We start from the raw sequence: 21,743 nt of genomic DNA on the forward strand, positions 1-21,743 counted from the left end.
AAATATATTTAAGATTTTACACATACTTATACCATTTACACATACCTATGATAACCTGGAGAAGTAATTGAAATTTACAATCTTTCTTGAGTTAATGATTATAATAACTATATACTGATAAAAAATTCATATTAATCTTGAATATAAAGCTTATAAAGTATCTGGCTCTCCCTTACAAATAAAATAAACTGTGTTTTTAAGTTCCACCTTTCAAAATTTGATTTCTGGAAACTTTTTTGATCAATGATTTTTTTTAAATGTCTGGATCTTCGATCTCCGGAAACTTCCGGATCACGATTAGCGAAAAATCCGGATTTTTTCCGGAGCACAATCAGCCCTGCTTAAGCTAAATTCTTAACACGATTTTTATCATAAATAAAAACTTATTTCTGACAGTGTTTATTTATTTACTTTTAGAGTTAATTGAACTCTGTTTGATCTAACTTGTTTAAATAAAATAAAACAAATAAGAGAAAAACAAATAGTGAATAAATATATGCATTTATTTATACAAAAATAGAATATTTCACAATAAATATTCTCAATGTGAGAAAAGTTTTAAAATATTCTGACGAATATTTCATAGGAACATTATCCTGTTATCAAAATGCAAAGTTGAAAGACAGTGAATATCAAAATACAAACAGCAAATATAACATTATGTACAAAAAGCAGCATTTATAACCATTTTAGTTATGTATTTTCAACTAGTTGTTTATTAGAAGTTATTTCAAACTTACTAATAAAGTCATAAATCCTGAGAAAATTTTTGTTATTTAATTAATTTTATTAAGAAAATTGATAATACTTCATTTGAAAAGAATTAAACATAAAATCATTCAAAATATGAATTAAGTCAGAAAAGAAAGGCTTGAGAGTTGTGTTAATAAATTTAAATAGATAAATTAGAGGTACAAATATGCAATTCAATTTAATTGCAACCATTCTTCAAATTAAAACAAACTTGTGACTTACAGTGTCATTTTAAGTCTTACGTAGATTATTTTTTTAAAATTATAGTCTATTTGCCCTTATACTCTGGCAGCAGACTAGCAAATTAAATTTGAAGAACAATTAACTTTTAAAAAGTAACTCTGTTTCAATACTGAGGAAAACTTAGAATAAAGGATTAATGCAATTTGATAAAAATACAACTGTTGTACTAAGTTATATAAAAAATAACATTTTGTTTACAGATAACATAAAGTTTATGTTAGTTTATAATGACTTAATTTTATTTGCCATTTTACTGTTTGAAACTATGATTTACTATTAATACTATTCTTAAAACAATCTTAAGAACAGTAGAGTAATGTGCTCAATTTTACTGAAAGTAGGACATTTTTATCTGCATGGTACTTTCTAAAGTTATTTGAATATAAAAGAAAACAAATATTTTTCAAAAAAACGGATTAAGTTCATGTTTGTATGAATTTATAATTACAGTTTAAGACTGTTTCATGCCTAAATTTATATTACTTGATTAAAATTTTCTTTCAGTTATTTAAAAGAAAAATATTCCAGGAATAAGTCTACAATTTAAATTTATTATTTTAAAAAAATTATATTTGTAATTTAAAATATGAAAAGCAAATGCAGGCATATTCTTCATTATGCAATGTCAACTAGAAAAGAAATAAGTTTAAATATTTTAAAAAATAAATTTATAATAAACATTAAAATATTTTTTAAAAAAATCGGCACTTTTAGTCTTGTGTTGAATGAAATGCACAATGAAAATGCTCTAATATTTCATGCATATTTGCTAATAATTTACTAACTTATTTGTCAAAAACTAAGTTTAAACATTTTCAGATGTTTTATATATATATATATATTGCAAAGCTTAAACTACTGAAGCTAGAAACATTAAATTTAAACAATGGGTTTCTTTTTCTGACATAGGTACACACTAAGGAAGGTTTTGCCTTCCACCCCTAAGGGGGTTAAATAGAGGTTGAAAGGTTGTAACCTCTAGTAATAAACTGAAAAGTGTGTGCATGTGTCTCCCTTAAAACTCCAGAACCGTTAGCACTAGTGTTCTGAAATTTGGACTGCAGATAAAAAGAGGTTATTTTAGCTCTTGATCCTAAAATGTGTTTAAAAATTTCAATTAGATTGTTTGGGAGAAACATTTGAAAAATGGAGTTTTCTGATTGGTTTAGCATTAGCCATTTTTTTAAATTGAACTATGACTGTCCTATTCTTTTTTCATATATTTTAAAGATAACATCATTGATATTTGCTAGTTTATAGCTCTTATTTTAAAAAAAGAATTTACTGCACATTCTTTAATAATTAATTTATTAGTAGCTATGTTTGATAAACTAAAAGATCAATGAGAACATTGTAGCATATAAAGACTAAGTCACCAAATTAGTAATTCTAAAGTTATCAAAAACCATGTGCTTACAGTTAGGCTTTTAAAATGTGTTTCTATAAACTAAATAATTTAAAATCAACCTCATTTGAAATTTATGATTCAATAAGAAAAATAAATGGAGAAATGGGGCAAATTCATTTAAGAGAAACATTAAAAATTGGCATACTAAAATTGATGCCAAGGATACTGAATTAATTTTGGCAATAGGTACAAAAGGAATAAAAAAAATAAACCATTTGCTAAAAATCTAATTAATTGAGAAGTGTTTGCAATTAGTCTAGGAGAAAAATTGTCATATTATTGACACCAATGATGCTTTGGAAATTAGCACTACTAGTATTATGGTAATTGGTTCAGTTTTAATAGGTATACTAATATAGGTACTAAGATATTCATATTCGTATATTTGGTACCTGTTAAAATTGCATCAATACTGTGCAGATTTATGATATTGTACAATGAAATTTGGTAAAAATTTGCCATATTATTGAGGTCAATGAGGCTTAATTTTGGTAACTGGCACTACTGGTAATTCGCTCAGTTTAATCGATACCAAATATACTAATATAGGTACTAAGATACCCATGCTCGTATATTTGGCACTTATTAAAATTGACCTATATAAAGAGATTTCCTACGACCTCTTGAAAGTGATAAGTATTGCAGAAAATCACTTATTTGTATTAAATTTTGACTATCACGAGCTGGTTTTGAGGAATAGTATTATGTCAAATGATACTGAATACAGTTAATCTTTATTTTGATGGGAGGAACTAATAAAAGTGTGTTTAGCTCAATCTAATAGCATAAAACCACATAGAAGATGAACAATACATAAATTTTAAAAAAAATGGATTTATTATTTAAGCTTTTTTTTAAATTGTTTTGGTATGTATCTAAGTTTCGTGTATGATTTAAGCGTTATTTAGTACAGACTTTACTAATTACTTATGCTTTTTCTCACCCCTAACCAAGAACGGAAATTTAGCTAAAAGCATGTATATAAACAATTGTTATGGACTATTATTACCTTTTATCTAATCAACAAAACAATTTCATTTAATCATATTGTGAATGACATGTCTTTATATTACTTTTAAATATTTCAATTAATTGTGCAAATAACTATTTGTCAAAAGCATAAGTTTAAATTCATTTAAAAAATGTCAGATACCCTTTGGTTTTACTGAAGATCTATGATGCACTATATTTAGTGCCTTATTATTAGGAACTGATGTTATTCAAGGATTCCAAGAACCACATCCAAAAGGGATTCATTTCGCTGTTTTAGGATAACACTGTCATCAAAGATCTACACAACGTAGTTTCCTAGAAGGCACTCTAGATGCATAATCCATAGGAGGTGACCTCCTGCTCTCTTCTTGTTCCTGCACTTCAACTGAACCACCAGCTATGCCAGCAACAGAGAGTGGACAATGGTCACCCATAACATCGTCTACAGATAAATTCCTTTCTTTTAGCCTTACTCGAACTAAATGCTCTAGATAGTATAGATGCTCATCCCAAGCATCTGGCACATGCTCTTTCATGAAACTAACAATCCTCAGAAGATATTCTGCATTGTGTCCGCAGTGGCCTGCAGCCTCTGCAATATCAGAAGCCACCTCAGGTAGTGGTGCAGGACCCATGTACAGGTGACTAGAGGGAAGGGCCATATACAAAAGGACTGGGAAAGATTCTTCTTTTGAGTCTCTAGGCTGGAAGGAGACAACTGTTGTGCAGTACCCACCCAGTTTAGTCTCCCTGCTGTCTAAGTAAGCAAGAGAAGATTCAGCTCCCGGTCCTAACAGGAAAGCTCTGCCCCATGTCAGACCCTAAAAAGTATAATTAGGTACTTTGAGAACAAATAATATTAGAACCGAAAAAAATTATTAGTAAGGCTACATGGCTGCAGCATTAAATAAATTTATGAAAAATGTGGAATTAAAATAATTGTGTTTGTTTTAATAATCACCAGGAAAATATTTATGCTACCAAATCTCACAAAGTATAAACAGGGTGCGTAGCCAAATTATTCAACAAAAAATAAGCACTTTTCAAGCACTCAAAAAATATTTTTAAGCACTTTTAGGCAGGGTTAGAAAGTTTTTGACAATTGACGGTTTTATCTTGTTTTAACCATCATGTTAAAAAAAAAAAACCTTTTGGCATTGTTTTTGACAATTGTCAAAAATCAAGAAATTTTGAATCATGTGAAACGAATGGTGTTTTAATACGGTACGGACTGACAATGCACCGAAATAGATTGGGGTTGAATTAATTGTGAAAACGTTGAATAGAACAATGTTAACTGTCTCTTTTTGCCTAATTCGTAGCAAAAATCAACATAGTGAAGGAAAAGTCTCATTTTAAAAAAAGGAATATTAAGCACTTTTTAAAAACATCCAATGAAAAAAGAACCTTTTAAGGGCTTTTAAAAATCGAAAATAAGCACCTTTAAGAACTTTTTAAAAACGCTACGCATTCTGATAAAATACACAAAAAAAATTTTTTATAAATTTCCTATTAAAAAATCTCTGAGTTGGGCATTCTGCTATTGTTTTACCTAGACAGTGGCAAAAACTGGTTAAAACTGACCTTTATGTTGGTCAAAAAATTCCTTTTTGCCTAAGGAGCTGGTAAAAACCTAATTCTGCAGGAATAGAATGACAGCTAGACAGTTTTTAAACCTGTGGCAAAAACTTGCTAACTTTGTAAAAAAATACTTAATCCAAAATAATGTTTTAATTATATATTGCAACACAACCTCCTTTTAAACTCAATTTCGAGAACCAGTGTCACTAGAAAAGTATAATGGCCTTATGACTTATCAAATTATACACAGTATCAAACACACAAAAAAAAATTTAATTTATTAAAATTTGATATTTAATCTAAATAAAATATTTTAAATATATTTTGTTATACAAACTTTTTTTAAATATTTGATAAATTTAAATTTATTTCTATTTCTGTCATTTTTACTTACTTATTACTTATCATAAAAATACCTAACTTTCATTGTCCTTTTTAATAAAAATGTATAATAGTTATATTTCATAAAAACACTAATTAAATGGAATAACACAACTGAATTTACTGACCTGCTCTTCTTCAACAAGGGTTGCTACGCGACCAAGCTAGGGAGAGAAAGAATGACTAATGTAATATACATTTTGTAATACAAATCTCAAGTACAAAATTTAAAAATATATATCTACCATAGATTTTGCATTTTTTAACTGATGTAGGAGTTATTAAAAATAGAGTGACATGATATTTTAGGTATTAAAATTATGGAATGTTTTTTTACAAAACCCTAATTAAAAAAGTTGGCATGTAATTATGTTTTTTTATTATTCATTATTTATCTATATTATATGTTTAATTGTAGAGTTGAGAGGTTTGCGTTTATGCTCTATAGATCAGATTTCCACAATAGACTAAAGACGAGCCGTGGGGGCTCAGGAGATAGAGCGTTCGCCTTTCAATGATGGGCCCCAGGTTCGAATCCCAGTGATGGTAGGTCAATAAAATTTCGAGCCAACAACAGTGCTGATGTCAAATATCATCAGTGGTAGATATATTATGGGTTAGAGTCCCCTCTCTGTCAGGCTAACCGCGGGAGATTTTAGTGGTTTTCCTCTCTACGTAATGCAAATGCAGGTTAGTTCCATCAAGAAGTCCTCCATGAAGGCAAATTTATCCCAATACTTGATCTGGGAGTTTCCTTGTTTTCTGAATTGGGTTCAAAATGACAAGGTTACGGAGTTGAACATTTGTAGTCATAAACACAAAATTGGGTCGGCTGTTCAAGGACGAATCAAAATAAAATATGTTTTATTATAATTAAGTGTGGAATTTTGGAAATTATATGTGTTAGAAATTATCTCATAATCTTGAAGGATAAAGCAGAAAACGAATTCTACTTTGGTCATATTAACATAGGGAGATTTATACAAAACATAATAATTACTCTTTTTATTAAGTAGTATATACTTGTTAAAAAAATATTTTCATTTAATTAATTGAAATTTGTTCTATTGAGTATTGAGCCTTTACCGAATTTTAAATACGCATTTTTAAAACTTATAATTTTTCAAATTAAAAATTTGGTATCTGCTTAATTTTAATGGAACAATTTTCCAAGAATTGAAAAAATTTGGTAACCAGTAATTATGCATAAAAATGCATAGCATCCATGCATAAACAAATATTTACAGTTAAAAGCGAATGGAGTTAAACACGTAGAGGGATTTTGTTTTATGGCACGTACTGAAGCGGTTTTGATTTGTTAGTTACCAAAGATTGACCCGAAAATGGATGTGTGCAAGGAAGCCTTGGTAACTTAAGTACTGCAGAAGGAACGCACTATAAAATAATATCCCTCTATTTACACTTCTGTTTTTATTTTTTTGTAATCTGGCAATCTTATTAAGAAAATATTTTAAATCCTTCTTTTAAGATTCCGGTACTTGCTTTATAGATTTTGTTTTGCGTTCTGTTTTTTCTTTACATTTTATTTTCTGTTTTTTGTGTGATATATTTTTTACTTAATGTGTACCATTTTGTTTCAATTTTTTGAGGGCTCCCCACACCATTGTATTGATATATTTTGCTTTTGCTATATTGATACAATATAAGAAAGCACTCCTTTTTGCGGTTATAATTGTGTGAGCTGATGTAGAGATATCTTTTCATTTTTTTTTATTCCGACTTTTTAAGATATATTAATTTCTTTTTTTCTTTAAATATTTTTTAAAAATATTCTATTTTAATAATTTCTCTTTTCATTAATCTTTATTATTTTCCATGTTTTCTCCTATATTTTAATTATATATACATATTCCATTACTACCGAATAGCAACGAATTTGTTGATATAAGCTTTGTTAATAGCAATTATAACTCATAATTTCGCCTTTTAATCAAATGAATCATTGAGATAAGAAGAAAAAAAAGATCCCTAACTGAATGATCTAAGTAGAAAATCAATTCAAATAATCTAATTTCTTTATCAGATCAATACCAATTAGATGAGTGATGAAAACCAAAGATGATATGCATTATTTTTGGAGACATAATTAAAATTGCTATCGAAGTGCAATTTTAAATTTTAAAAAGAATAAGTTAAGCGGATGCTATAAAAAGAAATAACGTAACTTGTTATTTAAGTCTTACCTCAACGATTACGCAATTGTGCAAAGCGTAAAACTTGCGTACGAATTCCCTTGAAAAACGTCCAAATGATTAACAAACAATGAAAAAGGTACTGCAATGTGAAAAAGGACCAAAATAGAATATTGACCCAACGCTGTTTGTGAAGCTTTTGGCAACATTCACGATTTTCGAGCAATTAATGAATTTAAGCATTCAATCTTAACTTTTCATCCAACCTCTTCAATAAGTTTTTATTAATAAAACAATATTTTGAAACAAACTTTTTAATTAACATTTTATTAATCGAATTAAATTTAAGAAAACTTTTGGAATTTTTTATTATTTTTATTTTCACGTAACTAAGGCAAATAAAAAAAAAAGCTTATGTTTTATATTTTAAGTAAAACAAATTTAGGTATTCTAAAAGTCATTAAATATGATTTCCATGAATTATTAGCCAATCCTATTATTCGTTTAAAGACAATAGACGATAAATATTTAACTTCATTGAAAATAAAAACGTTTACGCCAAATGGCGTAAATACGAGTGAGGTATACATTTTCGTCTTAATCTTGAAACTTTGAATGTACGTTTGATTTATCCCTCTCTCACTCAGTCTATTTCAAACCTTCTTAAACTGCGAGCTGCGAAGTAAAGGAATAAAGATTCATTTCCAAAAAAATGTTTAAGAAGTAATTGGAATTTTTCAAGGTTTATTTTAAAATATAAGATACACAGAAATAAATTTAAAAAGAAAAAAAAACTTTTTTTAAAAAATAAAATTCACTTTTACCTACAATGATTGCCCTTTTTCTTTTTAGGGGCATCATACGTAAGTTTTAATTAATGAGTTTGCTCGCATTTAAATATTTCTTCCCGCCACTGGGTCAATAGACAACTTTCTGCCTTGTACTTTCCTTGGGTTAATCTGAGTGGAATTTGGACTGACGGAACACTACCACATTATGAAAATTCAGAAAAGAAAATCCCGCATACATAAAGACCATTCTTTTTATTCAGTTAAAAGATAGATAGATGACCGTGGAAAAAAAAAAAGAACCAATCTTAACTGGTTTGTCCTTGCAGAGAGGCCAAAGATATCTTTTTTCTTTTTAATCAGTATCAAGGGCTGCTTTCATCGCATCAATTGATAGCTCTCGTGACGGCCGGTTTTCACAAAGGTGTGACAATTTACTGATTAATAAAGAAAAAAGTCAGACTGTTTATTTTATTATTTTTAGATCGTTTTCCTTTCAAGCATTATTCACCTTATCATCCGATTGTATTATCGCTCACTGACACGACGAAATCCTTTCTTCACAGAAGTATGCATAAATTATTCTTCACTTGAACGATGTTTTAATATATTTTCTTCGATTATGTAACCATCAGCATTTATTGATGCAGTCCAGCTGGTTCTATAATAAAAAATAACTCATATACAACCTACTTTAGAACATTAAACGAACGTGCAAATTGGAACACGCATTTTTAATCGTCGCGAATTCTACCATGAGCCTTATACCGGTGGATATGCCTATATATTCCTCAATTCTCGGTTTTAATTTGGTGCTATGAAAACTGTATTTGCAAGAGGTTTTCGTACCTTCAATAAAATTACCTAAAACACACGAGGAAAAAAATACATGCTTAAAAAATTAGGTTAAAAATTGAGATTAGAAAAACAAAATATTACATAACGAAAAGAATTTTTTTTTTCTGTCGGAACAAATGCGTTCGTTGCATTCTAACTAAAACTTTTAAGGAATGCTCAAATTCTTTGGACGGTTTTTTTTCTAGTTCGTTCACGAGAATTTTTCTGAGATATTTCAATGGCTGTGTGCCACAAAACTTCGTCATGCTAGAGTTAAGAATTTCCCGAAATGAATGTGTTGAAAAATGAAGAAGAAAACTCTAATAAGTAAAAAGGAATGCTTTTACACACTTTTACTAATACAGAGTATACAGGTTACATAAAATCCAAAACAAATCTGGGATAAATATTGCTAGTAGAGGAAACGGAGTCACACTAATTGCATACAAAAATCATCTTTCATAATATATAGTTCATGTAAACAACGCTTTCATATTTATCGTTTGAAAGAGGTTAAAATCTTCAAAATAAACCTTGAACATAGAGGTCGAAAATATGCTTGCAAATGAATTATCATACTGTAAGTTTCTCATATCCTGTTTTTTGAAAGTTAACATATACTGAATATCCATCCTAAAATAATAAACGCGATTATTTTCTTAAGTGTATGATACCTTTTAGAATAATACGTAGAACTATTCTGAGTTTGTCAAAAAAGACGATTCAGCAGTATCTGCCAACTTATCAGGTCGTTGGAAAAGATTTTACTAAGCGATATATAAGAATTTTCAAAAAATTCAAGCAAAATCTCGAGATCTTTCGCATCGCCGATTTCAAACCTGCAATCTGTTTCTGACGCCAACATGTACATCTATACAATTTAATGATTCTGTCTGAACCAAGATATATTTAAAAATACATTCGAGTGACTACTTAGTATCCCCACTTCCTGGTACGCATGGCGTGGTAAAAAGAAGGTAATGCTTTTCAGTTCATAATGCAATACGTTAACCCTTTGACGCAGAATTTTTATTAAACCTATTTTTCATACTTTTTTCAATATTTTGAATTAACAGGTGTCAAAATAAGTGAAAAATATTATATTTTAATATTTTATGGTTATTAAAATACATGAAACAACAGTGCCTTTTTCAGCACTAAATGTAAAATTTTTCAAACATTGCTTACTTCTAAACAATAATTTTTCAAATTTGCACTTATTAGCAGTTAGTAAGAGAAACCGTTATTCCTCACTGAAATTTATTTAATTTGCAAAATCAGTTAATAAATTTTTGAATATGAATTAGTGAATGAAAAAGAATGAGAAAAAAAAATTCAAACTACTTTTTTTAGGATTTTATATTTCATTGCAAATATATTTCTGATAATCTAACAGATTTTTTTTTTGTAACTGTTAGATTGTTTTTTATAATTAAAAAATAACAAAATATATTTTTTGCTTGTAATTAGAGCGTCAGAAAAAAAATATACAAAAGGGACACCGGTGTCCCATTTGTGTCAAAGGATTTAAAGTTTAATTGTAGATCTTTATCCAGAAGGAGTTGAGTTCACAACAAGCAGAGTTCAACAACAACAACAAGAGCACAACAACAAGTTGAGTTCATAACATTCCTCTCCAAAAGATTTTCAAAAAATTAAGTTTTATCTAAGTTAGTTAATGTTTATACTAGGTAATATATTATTTCTGCAAATTAATATATTTTCTTACACTAATATTTAATACATAATTAAAGAAAATAGATAATCAAGAACAAAATTTATTAATTAAAAAACATATAATGCTACTGCCTAACCCTATTCATATTAGGATGCCCTATCTGCCCTGCCGTATTGATAGATCTTTTTAAGGAAAATTCACCTGCCTATCTAACCTATTTTATTCCTATCTAACCTATTATAATTAATTTAAGAGAAAATGAATTAAAAAAACGCGAAAAGTTTTTAAAATGTGGCATATGCATAAATAGTTTGTTTAAAATAGTATTATTTTATTCTCTTTTACACTAGCAATTAATATATTTTTTTGTAAAATAAAATGCAATAAGTTTTATTTTAGATTACAAATATTAATTTTTTTTTTGTTGCAAAATTTGAATGGTTGGTTAATTCTCTAATTTGTTATGAAAACAAAATCTTCCAATTATGTCGAAGATAAGAAGATGAAGAGAAAACGATTCTACAATGGCAGAAACTCAACTTTTATTGATTTTCGTGCATTAGTAATACATATTTCATTTAATCACCGTAGTGAAATGCGCACACATCGTTGCTTGGTTAAACAAAGACATTTTTTTTCATTGGATCAGAAGATATTTAATTCCAGACATGTATAGCGATATAAATAACTCTTATTCTATTCTAATATTTTACAATCACTAAGATTTTAGAATGGAAAAAAATTTTTTTTTATATATATGATATTTCATTTACAAATTTCGCGAAAGAAAAGCTGACAATTCTTCAGCAACACAACCTTGAAAAACACACATTGTGTTTTTAATACGGAATGTATTTTTTTGGGATTGTTTCTAGCACTTTTTCATACTATATAGTCACTTGGCTTCTGATTAAATGACATAACATGTGTTATGTCACTCTAACTCCATGAAAACACTTCTCGTTCAACTGATATTACAATTAATTTCAATATGTTTGTTATGATAAATCTTTGACACTATTTAAAATCGCGCAATTTAAAAAAAAAAAAGACTAACTTTTTCTCAAAAAACTAGCTGATACCAGCAAGCCTGCTAGATGAAATCAAGCGAAATTAAGTGAAGAGGGTGAGTTCCTTGTTTTCAGTGGCGTCATCTATTGCCAAGAATAAGACTTTAGCCCCACACACGTCATAGCCCGTTTATAGGGTTATTCATCCACAGAGCGTAATTTTAACCGAAACTCTCAGAAAACGACTCCAATTCAGTACCCCCAGAAATATGATTTGTAATGGGAACATGGATGACTTTGTGACCCGACAGATTTAACGTGCACCATTTACTATACGGGAGTCTTTAGTCATCGGAGATCGAACCCACAACCCCTTGAACATGGGCCCAACCATGCTATTCCGGCCTATAAAATAAAATCGATGAATCCTAGACTATAAGAATACGAAACTATGATTTACGTTAAGCATAAATAGCCCTGTACCCACAGAGCTCCAATGTCCGTTTAAGTTTCATTTCAGAAACTATGCTTATTGTAAATGGTTACAAAATCGTAATGGTAATAAAAATGTTTTTAGCCATGAATTTTATGGTTAATCGGATAGACTGAGTTATGCCGGATATTTCACTGTAATTCCAGAATGGAAATTTTAACAGTGTAGTATATTTTAATCAAGAGAAAATGTACGAAACGGTAAATTTACAACTAACTTTATACGATACATAAAGAAATTAGTCTACGGAAATTGTGCACTATTCCTTACAAAAAAAAAAAAAAAAAAAACGATGTTTAATGTACAAATATAATTTATATTTAATTTAAATAATTATTACTCTTGAAATAGTTTCACGTTTCGAGTAGTTGAACACGCGTAAACTCTCAAAGAAAATAATAAATTAAGAAAACTAAATCCTTATCATTTACAAAATGTAGTAGGTGCAAATAAAAAGACTTTTTTTCTTTTATTTATGACTATTTATTCATTGAATGACTCAAGTTAGCGTTGAATTGTTTTCCAATATTTGTTTGATGATGTTTTTGGGGCAATAAACTTTTCAGTTAAGGTCATATTTACTGCGATATTGATTTTAAATGCGCGTGTTACGTAGTAAGATTTTGATATTCTCTTGTTTGTTAAACATTCTTTCTTTTTTAAATCTTCCAATCATTTAAAAGTTAATTCTTTAGTATTTGTTTTGTAACTTATAAATTGTTTAAGTTAAGTTGCGTTAATTGTTTAATAAACCAAACACAAAAGTAAAGCAATTAATAACAATAACAATGAAATAATAAGTTGAATGAATAAAAATGTATAAAATTATTATTACAACCTATATACTAAAATTATATTATAATTAAAATATAATATAAGAACACCATATGTTGAACTATTCGCTTTCAACCTTTTAATTATGTTGTTGTCAACGCGAGAAAAGAATTTTTATTCAGAAATTTGTAAACATATATATTTACGCTTTCAATCTTATGGCAGCTCACACGCTTGATTTTTCAAATCTTTGTTACCAAAATGAAAAAGAAACGAGGAACAGAGATTCTCTAATTATTCAGAAATAATTTCTTTAAAAAAAGTATAGGAGGGAATTTGCGAACATTTTTTCTTCTTTTTTTTCCAGAAATTTTGCTGTCAGTTTATTTTGAGGACGCTGGTCACCTTATATATATTAAAAAAAAAAAAAAAAAGTTTTTCAAAAGAAAATTGCCGCGAATTCCTTACAATCTATTTCAAAAAAAACTTTTTTACATAAAGAATCTTATAAAAAGCATTTTTATATTTTATTAAACCAATTTTATATAAAGGGTCTTCAAAAATTATACAAAATTTATAAAAATAAGATTTTTAGAGATCATACAAGATTTATAAAAATAAGAATTTTTTGGGCTATAAAAGAAAGGTAAGTAGGTACTTTATTTACGTCTCACTAGAGCTCAATAGGCTATTGGCGACTGTCTGGGGAAACATCCATCACAATTTTTATTCTCTGCAGAGGGGATGGCTCCCCTGCTTTAGTAGCCTGACGACCTGCGCGCGAAGTCGAGCACTTTACGGTAGAACAGTTTAACGAGAACCGATACTGCGCACAATTGGTCCCTAAACGCAGGCTGATCAAAGTGGTCACCCACCCGCTTACTGACCGCAGCCAGTGATGCTTGACTTCGGTGTTCTACTGGGAACCGTGTCTTTACGATCAGTCCACTGCGGACCGGACTATAAAGGAAGAGCCCGTAATAAATTTCGTTCTGGGAACCGTAAAACCTATCTAGCACACTTTGTATTATTAGCTATTCTTGTGAGAGAAAAAAAAATCAAAATCAATTTTTCAAAATGTGATATCTTTTACTCCGTTCGTAGATGGAGTCCGAGAAACTGCGCACGAAGTCCTAGAATACATGGCTCTAATAATCTCCAGCGGTTAAAAAGAGTCATTAATTATTTGTTAGTTATTTGACATTAATTAACAAGTGTTTTGACAACTCTTTTATTAATTACAAGTAAATTAATAAATATGATAAGAATAAATTTTTCCCGACTCTTAAATTTTAACATTATTATGATCGGTAATTTTAGATTAGAATATTACAAATGCAATAAATTAATGTTTTTATTGCATCTAACCCGTTTTTATATTACCTTTGCCAACCTCACTCGTTTGTATATACAACGAAGAGCCATTACATTATGGCCACCCTCCATCTATAACAATGGGCTCGCCCAGGTTTTCATGGTTTCTCGTCCAGGAACAATGTTTTCATGGGGCACATTAGGACCCATAATCCTCATAGAACAATCCCTGGCGTCTGTAAGCTACTTGAACATAGTTGCAGACCATGTTCACCCATTCATGGCAACAGTTTTTCCTGCGGGGATGGTGTTTACCAACAGGATAATGCACCATGTCACAAGGGTCGAATCGTCATGGATTGGTTCGAGGAACATTCCAGTGACTTTTAAGTCATGTCTTGGCCCCCAAATTAACCTGACCTTAATCCAATAGAGTATTTGTGGTCCTACTTGGAAAACCAATGAAACCTTGGAATTCGTGCTGCCAGCTGCCACGCTACCCCCTCGCAATGTGAGGGAATTGCAGGACCAGTTGGGGAGCGCTTGGTACCAGATACCTCAGACTATCTATCAGCACCTTGTGGAATCAATGCCATGGTGGGTGCTAGCAGTTTTGAGGGCTAAAGGTGGTCATAATGTAATGGCTCTTCGGTGTATATATAAATATATATATCAAAACGGGCACACACACACACACACATATATATATATATATATATATATATATATATATATATATATATATATATATATATATATATATATATATATATATATCACATACCTATTCAGCGTTGCTATTGTAAATATCTGCGCAATTGAATATTTTTTATTATTATTACCAGAATTAAACCTTGATATTAGGATACTTATTTTTACCAAATTATTATCTCAATTAGTTATAAATTTTTTTTAACAAAAATTACCGTGAGCTTTTAAAAATAAATCAGGGAAGGACAAAACTAAAATTTTCACATTTATTAATCACTCTCCTCACTTTTCTCTCAAATATTTTATAAAATTCACACAGGGTAGTCTACAATATTAGTCTCCAACAAACATTGAAATGATCCTCTTAATCGAACTACCATTTTGCTTTATTTACTGCTTAAAAAGTTAGATAAATAAATTGTAAAATTTATCCATATTTCAAAACAAGTTTACTAAGGACTGATTTACGTAAGGGCATCAAAGCACTGGCACTAAGCCTCAAGCTTTAAGAGATTTTAAATTAAAAAAACTTCAATAGATTTTCTTTTATTTTAAAAAAAAATATTAAAAAGAATTAATCTTTAAAAAAAAAAAGCGAGCTTAGTCCAAATCGATTCCTAAACGCATTTTATATTAAGTTTTTGTAATCTAGAAATTGATTCATTTCTATTGGAAAGGAAATTAAAAAAAAAAAAATTTAAATAGACTATAAATTGATAGCTAATAAATACATTTATAAATTGCCATACCTTCTTAGGGCTTCCCCTGTGGAAGTCATTGCCCTGCCAAAATCTTCGAACATAACCTTTGATGAAACCAATTTTGCTGTCTAAATATTCGAATCCGGGATTCCATATGAGAGAACCGTATCCAAAGACCCACGCGGACATTATTGTTCAAATTTTATTGATTTCAATATAAATAATAATAATACTAATTAAGTGCATAAATAAATTTAAGGAGCAATGCACAGGGTCTGACAACTGCTTACGGGGCTGAAAGATTCAAAAGAAAACACGTGTAAATTATCAAATCTGAATAGTTGATTTTTCTTGGCAGTCGGCAGTTTTACGTATCCTCTACAAGGGTTGCTTCTCGCCAATAATTCGCCAAGCTGCTGCTAACTTCTTTGCATCTCTGGAGAAATAAACGATATTCTGTTATTTTTTATTTATTTATTATTATTTTTTTAATTGCTTCTAATTTTTTTATTCCATTAATTTATTCTTAAATTCTTATACATTTTATTTATTCATTTATTTTTTTAATACTATTTATTAATTTTTTCACTTTAATTATTTATTAATTTATTTTTTATATTATTTATTTATTTCTAACAATTACTGTCTATAACAGTGGTTCCCAACCTTTTGTGAACCATCGCCCCCCTCTTGGGGTTGGCTGACACCTATCGCCCCTTTCTCTTTTTGCTCAAAAAAACATTCATTGTTGCTTGTGAGCAACCAAACACTGAAAATATGCTATGTTATTTGATTTTAATTTTAATTGTAATGCAAATAAGGAGGCACATTTATCCTGTCATTTTTATTAATTAAAAAAAATTGTGCATCTTTTTTTTTCAAAAAGAAATGATATTTAAAACGGAATAATAAAAACAAAAGTACATTTTTTTAAATTCATATTTTAAAGTAATCAAGAAAAATTTAAAACGTTAACAACTAAAATTTGAGGGAAAAAAATTAAGAGGGAGAAAGTACATTTTTACCACTTCAATGACTGCCCTGTGCTTGGTGTATTTCAAGTTAAAGCTTGAATGTCAGGTTTTATACTCGTCAGATTTAAAGGCAATTGAATCAAATGTCCAACCTATCGCTTTGCTTTGTGAGCAGCTGGGAGACAGAACTAAATCCTCTCTCCACTAAATATGTTGACGGGAACGAGATGAGAAGCGGCTCAGTTTGTTTCCACAATTGTGGATAAGTATCCATAAGCTTTACCCAAGATAACTCGTAACCGTATTTTTTAAAGACGACTTTAGCCTCACAGTCATACTTCAAATCTAAAATCTTAGTCTACAAAGAGGAAGTGAGCTTATCCACAACTTTAAAAGAGAAAGGATCGAAAATCCAATCCGGAATTTCTAATTTCATCAAATCTTTAAATCTTGTAACTGATCAAGGTGATCAGTAAAATATAAGATTTTATTTTCGAGAATCTCGACATCTGCCATTGAACTCTTTTTAAGAGTTGGAAATTGCATTAGCTCTTTGCGACCAATGTTTGACTTGTAGATATCAAACTTGGCGATGAATGAAGATGTGATTCCCTTAGCCTTGATAATGTTTATTTCATTTGCTTGAAGTTTTACGTTGATTTACTTCATTTTTTCAAAACTATCTGTGAAGTACGCAGTTTCTAACTTGCGTTGCTTCAAACTCTCACTTAAAACAGGATCAGTGGTGTCGAGAAACTCAGTAACCGAATCCATCAATTCGAAGAAACGGCTCAGTTTCCTTTTGAAAGCCATCTCACGGCTGTATGTAGGAGCAGGAATTCGAAATCTTCATCATTTTCATGGCAAAGTTCTCGGAACAAACGGTTATTAGGAGAATTAGCTTTTATTTTATTGATGCCAGGAATAACCAACTTTTCTCAGCCAAAAGTTGACGATGACTGACATAATGAATGGGGAGATAACTTCTGGTACTTCTTTTTTAAGGTGACCCTGAAACCCAATATGACAACCAGACATGGTTGGAGCACCACCTGTTGCACAAACACTTACATTTGTGAGGGGAATTTCTTTTACCTCAAAATAGTCTTTGACCAATTTAAAAATCGACGATCCTTTTGTATCGGTGTTCAAAGTTCTTGTAAACAACGTTTCCTAGTTAATCTCTTTACTCGCATTTATGAATCTCACGTAAGCTAAAACAGCTTTGTTATCTATCACAGTTGATTCATCAATCTGCAACGCAAATTTAGCTTCTTTCAGAAATTTAATTAGTTTTGATTCAACGTCTGCGGCCATCTCATCAGTACGCCTGGAAACAGTATTATTGCTCAGAGGAACAGAGCGACTTATCAGATTTCCGCCTGCGATACCAAAACGTATGACGAAAACGATCCTGCACTTGAATTTTTTTTTAATTTTTAACTATCATAATTCTTTGTCGACACCAGAACCATTGGTTTCATATATATTTTTTAATTTCAATCTCAAATAGCTTTAATTATTAATATTATTAGCAATTTTTATCTTTTGAGTACTCGTCGCCCCCTGATCGCCCCCTTGAGAAGCTCTATCGCCCCCTTTGGGGCGATCGCCCCCAGGTTGGGAACCACTGGTCTATAACTTCGTTTTCTTAAAACTGTTGAACTCTTTTCGATTTAGGAATGTATAGGGAAAGAAGGATTGAAACAAGAGAAAACATATTTTTTTCTTTTAACATTCTGCATTGCTTAATGCATGGGGTGATAAGAGAAAGTTCGCCCACGGCACACAAAAAAGAAATAGTACTAAAATAATAAAATAGTGCTAAAATAATAAAATAGTAATAATAAAATAGTACATTTTTTAAGCAAATGAAAAAAAATAAACCTAACCAGGGACCACCAAATTTTAAGGGCCCTCTACTAAATATTTTAAAATTAGCCTACTGATAAATATAGTTTTTACGTAAAAAAAAATATATATAAAATTTTTTTTTAAAAAAACGCTAATTCTAAAAGCCTAATACATGATTTCCCTGATCGTTTTACCAACTAAACGTGACAAACTATTACTTGACTTTTACGTGAGTTTAATTGTATTGCGATGTAAAGGAAATTAAAAATTGCATTTTTTTCACTCTAAAAAGTTTCAAGGTAATAATGAAGAGTAATTATTTTGACGATTGATATCTTGATAATACTAATTTTAGAAACCTCTCAAAAATCTTAGGCCTTAGTAAGTTTATTGAGTCTAGGGAATAACCAGACCCTGCTTGTTTGCCAAGAAACAATGAACCATCCATTGATGATAAAATTTTAAATGATAAATGTTTGCGAGATTTCTTCAGAAAATAATGCCTTTTTTTGTTCTTTTCGAATATTTTTTCAAATTATTCTACCTTTGTCGTTTTAAATGTGATTAATAATTTGAATAATGCAAAAGATTCACTGTCAATATACCACTTTCTCACCAAAATTAAATTTAAAATGCCTAAAAGATAACTGTTTCTGTTTTTACCAAAATTTAAGTTTTAAAAAGTCTCCATGTCCATAACATAATTAAGAAATCAATTTTTTATTTATTTTTATATTATCAAATTAAAACAATGAATAAATACGAATATACACAGCAAGAGGCTTTTTTGAAAACTGTTTTCACAATTATCATTATAAGTTTAAATACTTAGGGGAAAAAACATTAATTTAAATTTAACTTCAGATCGATGTTAAAACATCTCTCACGAAACGAGCGAGTTGATTAAGAGATGATAAAGCGATTTGAAAAGAATAGCGGAAAACGTACCATTTTCGGTGTTAAGTGGGCGATAGCGAAAAGTAGGGTGCAACTCTTTAATATTTTTAAAATAAAAATGAATAATAAAAGCTAGGGTATTAAATAAGATTAGGGTGAAATGTGAGTGCGAAACTAAAAATAAATGAAGATCAAGAGGAAAGAAATGTTTATATCCATGAAAGATGATTCTGAGAAAAAACGAATTTCAAGGCGGACAGGAACTGTTTTTCCACAGCACAGCGCCTCTTCACTGAGTAATAACTCTCAGGAAGAACCGATTTCCCACATTATTGAGTTATCAAAATGTAATAATCCTTAAAATGTAACAGATGGCGATCCAATCGTTGTTTTTGTGAGAAATGGCTATAAACCGTTATTCCCCCTTGATCTTCAATTGCAAAAACAATGATGAAAGTCGAGGGAAAAAGAAATTAAAGTTAGGAAAAAGTATGAAATATGAATTAAAAACAGAAGTGCCAGGATGGAAAATCACTGTGACTTTATATGGATAAAGCTCGTACTTTTCCTGTATTCTTTAACAGTATATCGGGAAAAATTATTTCAAAATTTTTTTTCATTCAGTTTCTAACTATGATAAAATTGCCTTGAAGTCTGAAACTCATTAACTATGTAATAATTACCACAATTTTAAAAAAAATTATTTCAAGTTTACTGTATAATTTAAACACTTGCATCTAGTCATGTAAACTAAAACAAAGCAATTTAATAAAATATTGAGGGGGAGTAGCCATAATAAAATACTGAGCATATGGTATTTAATTAAGTTGTTTACTCTCTTCGCTCTCCAGTCCCCGAAGATTGCTACGCATTAATTTTTGCTTCTTGACGATAAACAGGTTGTTTACATCATTGCAATTATTCAATTAAGAGATCCAATTTTTTTAATGCATCAACTGAGATTTGGTTCCCAAATCAAATTGGATGAAATTTAAACCTTTTCAATTTTCTTCGTTGCAATTGAAACTTCATTTACAAAACTTACTTACTTAACAAGCTTTTAATAGAGCCATATTTTTTATTTATTTATTTAAAAAAAATTTTTTTATGAAAACTTGTTAAATAATTTTAGAAAAAACGAAGAGAAAAAAGAACGATTATTTGGGACTACTGCGAAAAGATAATTTCTAACATTTCTTTGCAATTTTATACACTTATAAGAATTATTTTAATTATCTACATTGACCGGAGCAGGGCTCCGAGAATTTAAAAAAAAAAAAAAGTGTCGGTTGCCAGCAAAAATTTTCCGTTAGCCAGTGAAAATGTAAACACCTCCCATATCATTCTTTTTCCCCCGCCTTCTAAATTCGAAATTTTGAATACATCTGTTGAAGTTGAATTTTGTTGAATGAAAATTAAATACTTACATTTAAAATACTTAATTCAAAATTAATGAAACACTTATTACAACATTATAAAATATGTTGATTTTTTCAGCGAAAAAAAATTAAATAATAAAATTCAATGTATAATTTCAAAGTTGTGTTTTAAATATTAAATATATATTTTATCAGAGAATTAACAGGAATCAAAATAATATAACAAGTTTTCTAAATTTTATTTATTTATTTTTTTTTTTTTAAAGTTACGCTAGTTTATGAATTGGGATGCAACTTTACAAAACTTAGAATTCCTCGAAATAAAAAAAAAAAAAAAAAAAAAAAAAAAAAGAAGAAGAAAATTCTGCAAACACGAGCCTTGCACAAAAATAATGCAATTGCTGTGGATAAAAATTAATGTTTCTTCGTTATTTTGCCGTATGAAACGAGTTTTGCCATAATTTTAATGCGAAATCAATACGTCACGGAAATTTCCATTTGCGTCTTCAGGTTATTTAAGTGACGGGTTTAATTATGCACCGATTTCATTATAAATCCATGTGGGTTTTTTAGAATTATTGTAATAGAATTCTTCATAGTTTTCTGAAATCGCTTTTAATACATTTACGCTTTAATATAATCACTCAGTAATTTTTAATATGATATTAGTACAGCAAGTCAATTTCGAATAGCGTATTTGAATAATAACTTTGTGACGCACGCGTACGATTTGCGCCGAGTTTGTTGTGACTTAACTTAGTTTTTCGAATTTCTTTTTCAGTGGCCTATACCCATGGAATTCTAAATAATTTCTAATATCC

At 29.5% G+C, this 21,743-nt stretch overlaps 1 protein-coding gene across 1 annotated transcript; it reads right to left on the reverse strand.

Moving 5' to 3' along the window:
- Positions 1-484: 484 nt before the first annotated feature.
- Positions 485-16,164, reverse strand: LOC107445363 (putative glutathione-specific gamma-glutamylcyclotransferase 2). Its single transcript, XM_087159087.1, has 3 exons — positions 15,867-16,164; positions 5,488-5,523; positions 485-4,218 (listed from the first exon to the last, which is right to left on the reverse strand). Exons 1-3 carry the CDS (start codon positions 16,005-16,007, stop codon positions 3,688-3,690), a joined length of 708 nt encoding a protein of 235 aa, XP_087015213.1. The 5' UTR covers positions 16,008-16,164; the 3' UTR covers positions 485-3,687.
- Between the last annotated feature and the right edge of the window lie 5,579 nt (positions 16,165-21,743).

This window comes from Parasteatoda tepidariorum, chromosome 3, assembly GCF_982258835.1.
Source record: "Parasteatoda tepidariorum strain Cologne lab strain chromosome 3, Ptep-v5.0, whole genome shotgun sequence".
Classification (NCBI taxonomy): Eukaryota; Metazoa; Arthropoda; class Arachnida; order Araneae; family Theridiidae; genus Parasteatoda; species Parasteatoda tepidariorum.

Excerpts from the sequence above, each read along its gene's own strand:
- LOC107445363 (XM_087159087.1), bottom strand. The coding sequence starts at position 16,007 with ATGTCCGCGTGGGTCTTTGGATACGGTTCTCTCATATGGAATCCCGGA. Across the intron at positions 5,524-15,866 it reads ACAGGGGAAGCCCTAAGAAG|CTTGGTCGCGTAGCAACCCT; the intron begins GTATGGCAATTT and ends TTCTCTCCCTAG. Across the intron at positions 4,219-5,487 it reads CCCTTGTTGAAGAAGAGCAG|GGTCTGACATGGGGCAGAGC; the intron begins GTCAGTAAATTC and ends TATACTTTTTAG.